The sequence below is a fragment of the Fulvia fulva genome, chromosome 3 (genome assembly GCF_020509005.1).
Source record: "Fulvia fulva chromosome 3, complete sequence".
Taxonomy (NCBI): Eukaryota; Fungi; Ascomycota; class Dothideomycetes; order Mycosphaerellales; family Mycosphaerellaceae; genus Fulvia; species Fulvia fulva.
In genome coordinates, this window is record NC_063014.1 from 617,365 (window position 1) to 631,056 (window position 13,692).

The window sequence follows — 13,692 nt, forward strand, 5'->3', positions numbered from 1 at the left end:
AATACGTTTACGCCCTATCTTACGCCTTATATTATGGCGGCACTTAGGGTAGTCTATTATCCGAAGTGAGCCTAGATAAGGCTCCGCTAGTATGAAGTTTACGAGCTTCACGACTTTGTCTTTTGCCTGCTTAGGTGAGTCGGTAGCGCGGGTCAGAGCGGGCCGCTTGCGTAGCCGTGACATTTCGTGAAGCTCTCCTAGGGTCCAGGGTTCGAATGCCAAGCACTGAAACACCTCGCTAGGATTTTCGGCCGTTAGGCTCACGGGCGCAGCTGTTGCTCACTTTCTGCTCACTGCGTGCGGGCGCATCTACGTCACTATCGTCGAAGCGTGCATCTCAAAGCCGCCTCCGGGCGCATTCACCTCAGCACGTGATAGGGGCTAGTTGTGACCAGTGCGTGGGGTTTGAAGGTGAAGCGAGTGAAAACCAGATTACGCCCGGGGGTGCGTTATCTTAGGTGCCGAGACGTTACCCTTAGCGGGGGGGGCTGGTGTTACGGCGGCACTTAGGGTAGTCTATTATCCGAAGTGAGCCTAGATAAGGCTTCGCTAGTATAAAGCTTACAAGCTCCACGACCTCGTCTTTTGCCTATTCAGGTAAGCCGGTAACGCGGGTCTGAGCGGGCCGTTTACGTAGCTGTAACAGCTGGTCCGTATTATCTACTTAGGTAAGTCGGTATAGTACCTAGTACAGGAGGTTATTACTAGTATAGTCGTAAGGGCCCGTAAATGAGTACTAGCGTATAAGGGTATTCGACCCGGAAACGAGCCGAACTACCGGGTTAGGAACGAATAGCTAGTAATATAATAGGAGGGTAAGAAAACGTTAATAGAGTAACTATAGAAAGAGAGGTAGAACAACTAGATTATAGGGTATAGTAGACGCCCTTAGCTAGCGGGATAACCTAAGGAATAGTTAGCTATAAAATCCGCGGTTAAGTACCCTCTAAAGCTTATCTACTACCGCCTTACGAGGGTATAGAGTAGTATAGTAACCTAACTACGAAGCGAACATATCGGCCTCTAGGGGTACCTATTATAGAGGAAGGTTCTAGGATATACGAATACTAGCTACCCCTACGGCTATCGCTCCTAGAACGTACGGCACGTACTCCTCGTCTGTCCGAGGTGGTCGCTAGGAAGGGGGGAGTGGATAGCAAAGGCGAGGAACCGGACGATTAGGGCACTTCTTAACAACGCTAAGGACCTACGGCGCATTACGAACTAGATACTAGAGAAGGGCTAGCTAGAACAGTACCGCCTAGTAGGAGTAGTATAGGAAGAGAGGACACGGCGTAGCGCGACGAGACCGGCTAGGAGCGGGGGCTAACGGGGTAGTGACATGGACTACGTACGTTCAGAGGGAAAGCTAATCTAGACATAGAGAAGTCGGGGGCGGGAAGGGTTTTCACCTATTCGGGGTTCCCTTTGTACATAACAATAGATATATACCTGTATAGGCCGAATAGGGTCCTAGAACAGGGGAATGACAAATCTATCTATCTATATCTACCTACTAGAAACTGGCAAGAAGGGTGAGGACCCTGATCAATGTCGATGGTATTCTCAAGTGACATGTGTTTCCCAGCCGTCGATACGTTCATGATGCGCGAGCAACTGAGGTCGTTGCTGGATATCTTGGACTCAGTGACGGTCGTCAGGATGAGCTATTGGTCTAAGCTGGACGAGCTGGACGATCCCCTAGACGCGCACCGCGAAGCGGTGACCGAAGTTTACAAAGCGCATCTCGATTCCGTCGACCAGTTGAAAAAGCTCAAGGTAGAGAGCTGCGTGAAGATGGAGGAACCTGAAGGATACCGGCGAACCTGGAAATGGGTCGGCAAGGAAAACAACGATATCATCGACGAGGATGATGAGTGGTAACGCTCATTGGCAAGTCCTTCACTTGCAGGCATCTGTTCCGTCCATTTTGAGCCCCGGCACAAGGTGGTCTCCAGCAAGATACTTGCACAACGAGCTTCTAGATTCTGCGTTGTTCGCAATACCAATTAGTTCGATACCCGCAAACTTGCCTAAGGCCATACACACAAACCTGTAGCCAAGACTTATCATCATCTCACAACGAGTCTAGATCACTGCCCAATAAGGACTTCGTGAGAGACTCCACACTGGGTTCAACTGAAGCCGAGAATCTCAAAACGCCTGATCAACAATGATGACTGCTCTCTACGACGACCAAGCAATCTGCGGGGCTCGATGAAAGCCTATACCACTCGCAAGACGTTGCGTTTCGGGGTTGCGAGGTTGCGATACTCCGTTGGAACTTCCAACGCTGGAGGCTGTTCCAAAACGCAGCACCATCTTATGTCGGACCTAGCGTGCTCACCTTCACTAGATGACCCGCTAAGGATTGCGCGCTAGTGATTCCACTAATCTGGTGAATGGTACGAACAGACAGGTGCCAGCTCGGTGCGACAGCTGTGACATTGCCATCGTACTGTCGTGGCGTTGTCGGCGCGGGTTTGAGAGATTTGCAAAGAGCAAGAAGAGAACGTGATAGCTCCTTATTTCTCCTATCTGGGGTATAGCTACAGTACTGTACAATCATCACATCGTCTCTGGTATCCATCTAATCATCCTCATATCTCCACCCATCCAGGCCAAAGGCACTTCAAGCCAGCATGCCTAATTGTGGCTCTTCTTTCCGCTGGTATCATGGAGCGCATCCGGAACCTTCTGCTCGACCTTCGTTGGCAGCGCCTCTGCAATCTTGTTTGGCACAATCGTGTGACCCTGGCTGTGGTTGACCTTATCTGGGTTGCCCGTTGGGTGCACGCTCTCTGGAGCCTTGTTCTCTTGCTTTGGAGTCAATCCTTGGGCAGCGGAAGTCGGTACTTTGGAGTTCTCAGGTCCGCCAATGTTGTGGGTGGAGGCGGTTGGGTTGGAGGTGTCGTGGATCTTGTTGGGGAGGGCCTCTTCAACGCCGATGGGTGCTTTCTCTTGGACCTTGCCGGGAACCTTGGGGTTGTTCACTGGGTCGGTGGCGTGGGAGGCGTGGGTTGTTTCAGGCATTTTGAGGGTTGAGGCGGCGTTGATGGACTTAATTGTGGTGGGTGTTGTTTGGTAGAGTTGGCTGGTCGTTTGACTGCTTGGACTTTCGGGTTGTTGTTCTGTTGCTGAACTTACTGTGAGGTCTACGGGTTGTTATATGGCCTTTCTTGCTCGAGTACGTGCTATGAGCATGCTGTGACGGCATCACATATTGCAACGATAGCATTGTGGAGCGCTCCAGTATCGCCTGACATCAGACATGCCGCCAGATCCTGGCCGTTCGCAGTGGCGATATCTGGGATGGAGGTGTTGTGTGTCAGGAAGAAAGGCGATTGATGTCGAAATAATCAAGTCATTTGCCGAACGATGGGGCTTGTTGTCGGAGCCTGCTACGGCTTTTGGTCTGGCCGATCATCTCGCTTTCCACCCGGAATGCATCGACATCACCGACTACTGGCTGGAGTTGTCAAGACTGCGGATGCGATCTTGATGAGAGGCGTCATGTCGCAATCGATTCTGCTGTGGAACGCGAGACCTGGCGTGGGAAGTGGCTGTGCTCGAGCACGCCACTGCATTCGAACGAAGACGTGAAGGACGCTCTACTCCATGTACTGATGAGGGAAGACATGGATGCCAGGACACCAGAGAGAAGAGTGTCAGCGCATACGACTCGTCATGACCTGAGGCGCAGCTGTAATCTGTCTTGTCGGAATACCCTGTCCGCTCTGTTAGATCGGCATCACTGCGAACATGAAGTACAGTATGCAGGCCCTCGTGACTGGCATCGTTCCTGTGGACGGATCCGAGAGACTGATGGCCGCTTCATATCGACGACGACAACGTGCTGTGGGGACAGCCTGAACAGGCAGTGTTGAGGATGACGAGCGAGTACTCCTGGTGGATACCAGCATCAGCCGCCATAATGGTATAGTCGACAACGAAGGGATGATCCGATGGAGTGCCGATGACGACGATGTTGACTAAGTCGCAATTTGCGATGCACGAGAGTTTGATGCAACGCCACAAGCTTCGCCGCACCCCAGCAATCGCCGCACCCCAGCTCGGATTCTCGCGTTCCGACACATGGTGTTGCTGGCTTGTATCAATTGCCACACACGCTCAAAATACACGATATGTAGCTCAAATTGCTCAGAATAGCATCGCGAATACAGAATTTGAGAGCCTGTGGGCACTATAGCGGGCTCCATGGTGTGTTGTTGTATGTGGTGAGGTGGTGAGAAAGCAAGAAACGCGTGAATCTCGACACGGGCGCATGAAGCTTTGGTGGGGCTCTCACCAAAATCCCATGCCGAGGCGTCAACACCAACCTCTCGGCAACACAACGTGTTTTTACGCGATATGAGTATGCCGAATGTAGAAACAGATAGCTGCGAACACATTGGGAAAAGAATCAAGTTGATATGAGCAATATTGGTGGTGTTGATGATAAGTAGTCACTGGGGTGCAGCGATTGCTGGAGTGCGGCGAAGCTTGTGGCGAGGAAGTCGCGCAAAGCAGCAAGACCCCGGCCAAGAACATGGTTGCTTCCTTGACAAGAGTCCATCTGCCATAATAATCCATTCGAGCTTTCATCCTGCATCCTGGACTTCACCTCGAAGTCGGGACCGCTATGCATACAGTATGGTGTCAAGGAGATTTGATGGCTGTCAAGACTCAGATTCTGGGCAAAATCACGCCCTGTTGAAGATTCGCAGAGATGAGTTTTACTCGACAGCGAAACAAAAAATGCTCAGTTGGCGTTCTAGAGTGGACGTCAAAGATGACAACATAGGACCAACAGACAGGACAAGCATGGGACCACTAATGCCGTGATCTAAATGGCAAGTGGTGTTTGGGCTGCCAAGCCGAGGCGCCGCGGTCTGGTGAACATTACTTTGGAAAATGATGTCCAACGGTGGCATAGCCAAGGGCTCGACGCGCTACAAGGCTCGACTGTATCGTGCGGCCTTACTGCTAATAAGCTACACGCCCGCGCTTTCAGGCAAAGGCTTTTACTTCAGTAATAAGTCGAAGCGCTCGGAAGCGCTCGGTGGCAATCAACTTTTTCGCCTGCCCGTGGACTATGGCTCGGACCAGTCCCATCGACGGGTGGTAAAGGACGAGAGCTATCAACTGAGACAACCGTCCCGAGGCAGATCTCATCAACTTCGACAGACAAGTGTGCCAGTTCAGACCCATTGCTGTGGGCTTGATATTTCTCCTCTTCCAGGCTCTGCTAGCACTTCCCTTCCCCGAAGCAGTTCGTCGCGCGATCGTCTCCTTCCGTCGTGCTGGATATCCGGGAACTTTGACCACTTCCATGCTCATCGGGCTGATGGTTCTCGGTGCGCGCGAATATCTTCCGAGCTCCACTGGACTGGACATTGAGTGCATGAAGCGCGATCTTCGGCTAAAGATCTTGTAGCATGAGGAGAGGTACATATGCTATGTACTTTCAGTGTCACATGCTAGACTCCGGCTTCGTTGCGCTAGTCTGGATCCGAAAGATGGTGTATCGCCAGAGAGTCTGAGTTGTGGCATCGCTGTTCCTGCAATGCTTGATTGGAGGACTATAGACTATCGTACCGTATTGCATAACATCTGCCACGGTCATTTCGGATCCTCAGCATCTCGGAAGCGTGTCGGAATATACGCCGCTTCGACAGCTAAACTATCCTTGTCGTGAGAGGATGTACCCGCGCGCTACCGAGATGCTGAGGATCCGAAATGACCGTGGTAGATGTTACGCAACACGAAAGTCAACGAGGCATGCTGAAGTTCCGAAGTGTTTCAGATATCTCACCGCGAGGCTGTCGCTTCCAAAGGCGGCAATTCCCATTCAGGCAGGCGGCTCACTCCACCACCAGAGCCCGTAATCTCTATTCTTCACCCTGCCCGGTCCAGGCAGCGCAGATGAAAACTGGAGCAAGCATTGTTAGGTGAACCTTCTTTTTGATTGCTTGGCAGGATGTTAGCGATGGCATCCCACAACTCCTACAGGGTCCCTTGTCAAGCAATAAAATAAGCAACAACCAGCTCTTTCTCGATCACGACGACTTATATGGGCAAAAGGGAGGCGAAGAATTCAATGTCAAGCCGCATCCGTTGGTCTTCATACGACCGAACTACACTCGTTTCCACGCACGCTGCACACCACATTCGTTTTTAGTCACTCATTTCATTAATCATGAAGCTCACTTCGTTCCAGGTCGTTGCGGTCTTGGCCATTACGGCAGCAGCCTTCCCAGTCGACAGTGAGGACATCGATTCTCGCCTGCAATGTTGATGCTGACATTCGAAAAGCCAATAATGCAATCGCAGCCGCCAAACCGTTGCATCAACGTGATCTAGCTGACCACTACGGTCTCTCTCTATCGACCGGTCATGCACACAAGCGCCAGCCTGGCAGATCGGGCAAGTTTGGAAAGCACAGCAGTACCGGGAAGCAGTCTACCGGTGCTTCGTCTCCGGCCAAACAGAGTCTCGATGCCGCACAGAAATTCGCTGCTGCTCCCAAGGGGGCCAAGCCTGGTAAAGCTGTGCCCGTAGCAAGCACTGGTGGTAAGTCGCCTATCACGGCGCGCGGACCTGTGTTCATGGCTAATGCTGCATCGCATAGGCACGGGCGGACGGCCTTCGTACGCTGCCAACACAGCAACAGACCCATCGCAAGACCATGATGGTGGAGTCGGAGAATCAACAGCGGACACTGCTGCGCCATGTAAGTCTACGCGATCCGGCAGCAGATCAAGAGGCTGATCTATTACAGCGTACCAAGCAACAACAGACTCCACCGACCCGACGACAGACAGTGCCGCTCCATCTTACGGCGGCTCTAGCAGCTCTGGCCAATGCATTTGCCCAAGCTCTTCGTCCAGCGAGCCCACCGATTCTGTCAGCTCTACCGACTCCAGTGACTCCTCCCCGAGCCCATCCTCGTACTCGTCCTCCGCTTCAAGCTCCTCTTGCGATTGCGGTACCTCTAGCTCCAGTGATGACCCAAGTGAGTTCACAAGCAGGCCGTCATATTAGTAAATAGTGTGGCTGACAGAATTTATAGCCTCTTATGATTCAACCGAGCCATCGACTGGAGAATCGGGTACAGACGAAGAAGATTGCCCTCCGGAGGAAGACGATTCGACTGAGCAAGGTCCGTTCAAGATCCTTGATTCCCAATAGATGCTGACTTGCTTGCAGACCCAGGTATGGGCGAATCTGAGGCTCCAACTAGTGATGACTCTGCCATGCCTTCCTACGGTGCCATCACTTCACCAGAGACTGAAGAAGAGCCTACTGGGTACTATGAAGCAGCATCTCCATACGGTTGGTTTTGTAAGGCTTGATCTCACATCGGAGAGTCGCTAACATTTGTTCAGGAGCAGAGCCAACAGAGGAAGATGCGACTCAGCCGGAAGAGGATCCCAGGAAGCCAAAGACAGACACAACCGAGATGGCAGCACCAAGCTATGGTTGGTCTTGATGTTCTCACGATACCCTCGACGGGACTCGCTGACAATTTTTTAGACGCAACGTTGACCGAGGAACAGTCTGGTGAGTTCATGCTGCCTCAAGCCCTACAGACAAAAGGGTGTTAGCCATACTTGAGAAGGACGTGGCAGTGTCTCAGACTGTGGAGATCGTGAGGTAAAGCGCCTCGTGCAGCGGATGTGTCGCACACTTCACGTTGTTCTGAGCATGCTTAGTGCCCTCCAGGATCTTGCAAAGTTACGTGACATCGGACTGACAAGATTACAGCAACACCTGACGAGGAAGACGCAACACAACTTGAAGAAGATGCCGAGAAGCCTGAAGGCGCCGAAAAGCCCGAGGGATCCGAGGAGGAAAGTGATGCTGCCAAGCCCGAGGAATCCGAAGACAAGGAGATGCCAACTGGTTCCGAGACTTCCTGTGGTTCATGCAAGGGGGCCGAAGAGATGCCAACCCAGCCTAAGCCAAAGACTCCAACTGATGCCACAGCTCCGCCAGCAAAGAAGCCAGTTGAGGCTCCTACAGGAGATGAAAGCAAGATGCCAGCCAAGGCTCCTACCGCTGCGAAGACGCCAGCTGGAGCTCCAACAGTAGATGAAAGCAAGAAGCCAGCCAAGGCTCCTGCCGCTGCGAAGACGCTAGCTGAGGCTCCTACAGGAGAGGAAAGCAAGAAGCCAGCCAAGGCTCATACCGCTGCGAAGACGCCAGCTGAGGCTCCTACAGGAGAGGAAAGCAAGAAGCCAGCCAAGGCTCCTACCGCTGCGAAGGCGCCAGCTGAGGCTCCTACAGGAGAGGAAAGCAAGAAGCCAGCCAAGGCTCCTACCGCTGCGAAGACGCTAGCTGAGGCTCCTACAGGAGAGGAAAGCAAGAAGCCAGCCAAGGCTCCTACCGCTGCGAAGACGCCAGCTGAGGCTCCTACAGGAGAGGAAAGCAAGAAGCCAGCCAAGGCTCCTACCGCTGCGAAGGCGCCAGCTGAGGCTCCTACAGGAGAGGAAAGCAAGAAGCCAGCCAAGGCTCCTACCGCTGCGAAGACGCTAGCTGAGGCTCCTACAGGAGAGGAAAGCAAGAAGCCAGCCAAGGCTCCTACCGCTGCGAAGACGCCAGCTGAGGCTCCTACAGGAGAGGAAAGCAAGAAGCCAGCCAAGGCTCCTACCGCTGCGAAGACGCCAGCTGAGGCTCCTACAGGAGAGGAAAGCAAGAAGCCAGCCAAGGCTCCTACCGCTGCGAAGACGCCAGCTGAGGCTCCTACAGGAGAGGAAAGCAAGATGCCAGCCAAGGCTCCCACCGCTGCGACACCATCATACGTTTCCGGTGGCCCATCAAAGAAGCTTTTCAGACGTGTGGCATTCAAGGCTTGAGCACTCACCTGGCATGAGCACGCTTCATCTCATGGTCGCATCTGAGGAGGGAATGGCCAAGTAGGGCGCTGGGTACAGAACCCCCCGGAAGTGTAATGTTTTATATCTCTCTTCATGCACGCTACGTTGTATACAACGAAGAGAGTTCGTAGCATTCTTTACAGTGCCGCGTATGATCTTGATGGTCTTCTGGTGCTTGATGCCCCAAACTTGCTTGCAGCCCACCTATGCACTATGAAGTCACAGTATGACCGTCGTGACTGGCGTGGGGGCTGTACGTCTCTAGTACAAACTCTCAATTGCATCGTCTTATAACATAAGAGGTAGAGCTGCACTGGGCTTTATCAAGTATTCCACGCGTCGTACACCAACACGAGATGCTTTCGGCATTTCCTTTCGAAGCAGACGGCATCGTCTACGTCCTCTTTAGTTCTTCTAGAATCTCTCTATTACGAAGGTGCTAGACTCCCTAGCGATGGCGACGGCGACGACGTCGAATACCGTCGTATTTTCCTACATTAGCGACGCGTAGGACGTTTAGCGCATTATTAAGCGTAGCGACCGAGCGCTAGCCACACCGGAGTACGAGCTTGCGAGTACGTAGGTGAGGCGTCAGCGAGAGAGTGAAGCTCTATACCAGCCCTCAACTAGCCTTGGCGCCCGCTCTGATTGGTCAACTTTCAAGTTTTTGGGTCACGTGACCTCCCGCACTGTGCCTATTGGCGAACTCGCAAACATATACTCGTCACTAACGCCTATGTCGTCGTATAATAAGCACTGTACGTCGGGTAGCGGTAGCGTAGATCGTACGCTACTTTATAGTCTAGAAGGGTTAGTAGAGAGCTCTACTCTACTACGCTTACCTTTAGAGGTTTATAACCGCTAATAGTACATTTGGTTTAGGGGTCTATATCTAGACTAATACGTCTTTTATTCAAATTAAAAGGTTACTAATTTCTCCTATATAGTGTTCTCTACGTAAGAGTTCTACCGCGTTATTATATATACTTCGATTATATCTTACGTATACTTTAAGTAAGGCCTCTTCTCTATTAATAACTAACTTGTTTCCGCCTCTAATACTAAACTTAAGACGTAATGTTTCGGCTTCAACTAGTATCTCTCTAAATACACCCTCGTTCTATTCTATTATAGGTCTCAAACAACTTAGTAAAGGCTTATACTAGTACTAAAGAGTATAGATACCTTCGAAGGTACTTCGCGTAAAGTTATACTTAAATAGCATTTTAGATACTATATAGTATATAGTATAGTAAAGAGCCGAGGACGGAGGTAAGAACTAATACCTTACTATAGTAGTGTTATATCTCTAACGTATAGAATATAGCGGCGTATATATACTCGGCGCTACTTTCGCTCGTATTTAAGGTAGGTCCCTAACGCTCTTTAACATTTTAACTAATACTTACTAGGGTTATAATAAAAAGTCTCTCCCTTCTATAACTACGATAGTACTTTCAATAGAGCGTTCTACGTATAGGCGTCGATCTAGGTACCGGCCCCGCTATACTCTTATCTACCGCTACTACTTATTATCGTTATAAAGTCTAATACTATTATAGTCTATAACTCGGGTTAGTTAAGATTCTAAAGGAGGCTCCTATAACTTACTAAGTCTTACTACTCTATTATTAGTCTCTTAGTACGACGTAAGTATAAGGTAATCTATACTAACGTAAAAGTCCTCTAGTACCTTTAAGAGATTCTCTAGAAGAGAACTAGAATCTCGTTTCGAGAAGTACGTAAATATTAAGATATTAAGCTTACTACCTAAAGGTTAGTATATAACTAAAGGATTTTTATACGGAAACTACTCTACCTAGAGTCCCGGACCTTAGTAAACTATTCCGCCGCTAATCGTAGCGCTTCCAAATAATATACTCTATTAATAGACTATCGGTAGCCTATATAAAAAATTTACCTAGAGATAGGAAGCCTTTTATTATATCCGAGATAGTACCCGGATCGAGCCGGCTATTATAGAAATCTAGCTAGGTACTAGCTAGCCTTAAGCTTAGGGAGAGGTTCTACTACTATCCGGAGGACTATACTATAGTAATACTATCTTTATATAGTGGTTAAGAAGATATAACCTCGAGATATACGTTCTTCTTACATACTCGCGTATATAGTATATCCGTTATAGCTCGGTACTATTCCGTTAAGAAAGCAGGACGACTAGACTTTATAATACTAGCCTTATACTACAATATCTCCTGAATTATAGATCCTAAGAGATAAGTTTAATCTATACTAATAGGGGTAATAGTAGTTAAATAAGGACTAGTAATAACGTTAGTAGTACCGTATTTGCCTCTAAGATATACTTCGTATACCATAATATTAACCTTCTACTTAAGGAAGTAGTAATCATTACGTTAGAAGTATAGGAAGTTATTATATAGGCTTATATAGAGTATTTGAAAAGTAGAGTAACGTGCTTTACTACCAAGCGGGCTATACTACTAAGCGGGCTATACTACCGAGTAGGCTACTTTTACTAAGAACTATAACGTACTTTACTACCGAGCGGGCTATACTACCGAGCGGGCCACTTTTACTAAGAACTGTACCACTTCTATAGATATAGCTATATAACTACTATTATAGCGTATATTATCTTCAAACGAGGCCAAACTGACCTTAGCTATCTAGGCTACGAAAGGCGACGCGACAATTACGAATCGACTTACTATAAAGGTATACGACGCGTCTTGAACTACACTAGGGTATTGATTGAATAGACGACCTCCTCTAGGTGACTACGAGCCCAATTCGAAGAAGCTTATAGATCTAGAAGAGAGGGTGATACTTGAGTATATACTCGAGCTAGATCTTAGAGGTTTCCCGCTATTGAAGGCTAGTATACGAGTAATAGCCGATTTATTGCTATAAGAGAAGGGTCTTAAGCCCGCTAGTCTTAATTAGACAGACAGGTTCATTAGGCGGTATCGTAAGCTAAAGGTTCGTATAACACGTAGATACGATTGTTAGCGAGCCCTAATAGAAGATCTAGACGTTATCGAGAAGTAGTTCTTACTTATACGTAATATAAAGGAGAAGTATAGTATCCTTAGCTAGGACACCTATAACTTCGACAAGATAGGGTTTATAATAGGTGTCATTACGTCTTAGAGCGTCGTTACGGGTTTAGAAAGGCGTAGTAGAAAGAGGAAGGTCGTTTAATAGGGTAATAGAGAATAGGTAATAGTGATTAAGACTATCTATATAGACGGAATAGCGCTCCTACCCTACGTTAATACAGGCAAATAGCACATTAGTACCTAGTACTAAGACGGTAACTTAGGTCTAGACTAGACAATTGGGCTAATAGAGAACGACTAGACTAATAATAAGTTCGGTATACGGTAGCTAGAGTATTTCTAGAAGTATACTATAGCTCGTACGACTAGGGTATAGAGACTACTTATTATCGATAGCTACGAGAGCTATAACTCGAAGGTATTCTAGAATCTATATAAGGAATATAAGATCTTGGCCCTATATATACTATCGTACGCCTCGTACTTACTCTAGCTATTAGATATAGGTTACTATTCGCCTTTAAAGAAGGTATACGGTGCTTAGCTCTCGGGCTTAGTACGCTAGCGCATCACTTATATCGATAAAGTAGAGTTCCTACGCGCCTTCTAGGTAGCCTATAACGCTATATTTAGACAGGAGAACATCCTATTGAGCTTTAGAGGCGCTGGTTTAGTTTTATTCAATCTATAGGTAGTAATAGACAAGCTTAATGTCAAGCTACGTACGCTAACCCCTCTAGCTCCGGACTCTACCCCTTAGGAGTCGAAGACACTACGAACTACAAAAGAATTCGACTCTCAATCGACACTAGTAACGAATAAAATGCGTGCCCGGGCAGGTTTATTGCTAAACTCGTTATAGGAAGGGGTGTATTAGCTTATAAAAGGGAGTAGAGAGCTAGCGTATTAGATAGCTCTTATACGAAGCGAGATTAGTAAGCTACGTAAGTCTAACGAGGCCCTTATATAGCGGAAAGCACGAAAGCGCAAGTATATTTAGTCTAGAGGGTCTCTAACCTTCGATAAGGCGTCGTAATTAATACCTCTAGAGGATACTAGGAGGTAGGAAGTAAGTAGAGAGTCGCTAGATAGTGTTCGGCTAGTACTAAGGCTACGACGCTATAGGCGATATAGTAAGTCGGGGTATAACGTATGTACCTATTAAGTAGACTTACTAGATAGCGAAGAATCTATAGAGAAATTGTCCTCCTAGTAACGATTCTATAGGATGTCGTCGTATTAAGATACCGTCGTAATTAAAGTAGAAGTAGTATAGTTCTTAGTAAAAGTAGCTCGCTCGGTAGTAAAGCACGTTATATATTATATATATCTATCTAGAATAGATAAGTATTACTCTTAAAGAGGCTATAGGTAACTAATTATTTACCTAATTCCTAGCGTACGTAGCCTTGAGTTTTTATAATAGGCTATTACCTATATATACGCTTAGATTACAACATACCCCCTTAGCTCGTACGCTAGAGTAAGTGAGCTAATTTCTATATAATCGCGTATACCCTATTATAACTACTCCTCTATCTATAGTAGTAACGTTAGGCCCCCGGTATTACTACTATTATAGTAAGAGTAAGTTAGTTATTTGAAGTTAAGTAAGCTAAGGTAAGCTTTATACCCCTTATTTATTCCTTGCTTACTACTATTATTTTCTATATAATAAGGTATAGATTATATAACTATTACCGGTAAGATAGCTTAGGTAATAGTCCCGTTATACGGACTTTTACTATTACCGTACTAGCGTATATTTA

General features: G+C 47.9%; 3 protein-coding genes across 3 annotated transcripts; 2 read left to right on the forward strand and 1 right to left on the reverse strand.

The window, feature by feature from the left end:
- Window positions 1–1,605: 1,605 nt before the first annotated feature.
- Window positions 1,606–1,884, forward strand: CLAFUR5_07932 (uncharacterized protein; the record flags this gene model as incomplete). Its single annotated transcript, XM_047907080.1, has 1 exon — window positions 1,606–1,884. One exon carries the CDS (start codon window positions 1,606–1,608, stop codon window positions 1,882–1,884), a length of 279 nt encoding a protein of 92 aa, XP_047759839.1.
- A 762-nt stretch (window positions 1,885–2,646) lies between these two features.
- CLAFUR5_07933 (uncharacterized protein) lies at window positions 2,647–3,033 on the reverse strand (the record flags this gene model as incomplete). Its single annotated transcript, XM_047907081.1, has 1 exon — window positions 2,647–3,033. One exon carries the CDS (start codon window positions 3,031–3,033, stop codon window positions 2,647–2,649), a length of 387 nt encoding a protein of 128 aa, XP_047759082.1.
- A 3,166-nt stretch (window positions 3,034–6,199) lies between these two features.
- CLAFUR5_07934 (Neurofilament heavy polypeptide) lies at window positions 6,200–8,858 on the forward strand (the record flags this gene model as incomplete). Its single annotated transcript, XM_047907082.1, has 9 exons — window positions 6,200–6,266; window positions 6,316–6,573; window positions 6,632–6,733; window positions 6,782–7,015; window positions 7,073–7,162; window positions 7,210–7,335; window positions 7,389–7,481; window positions 7,537–7,563; window positions 7,768–8,858. The coding sequence occupies 9 exons, from the start codon at window positions 6,200–6,202 to the stop codon at window positions 8,856–8,858; spliced, it is 2,088 nt and encodes a 695-aa protein (XP_047759822.1).
- Window positions 8,859–13,692: the final 4,834 nt, after the last annotated feature.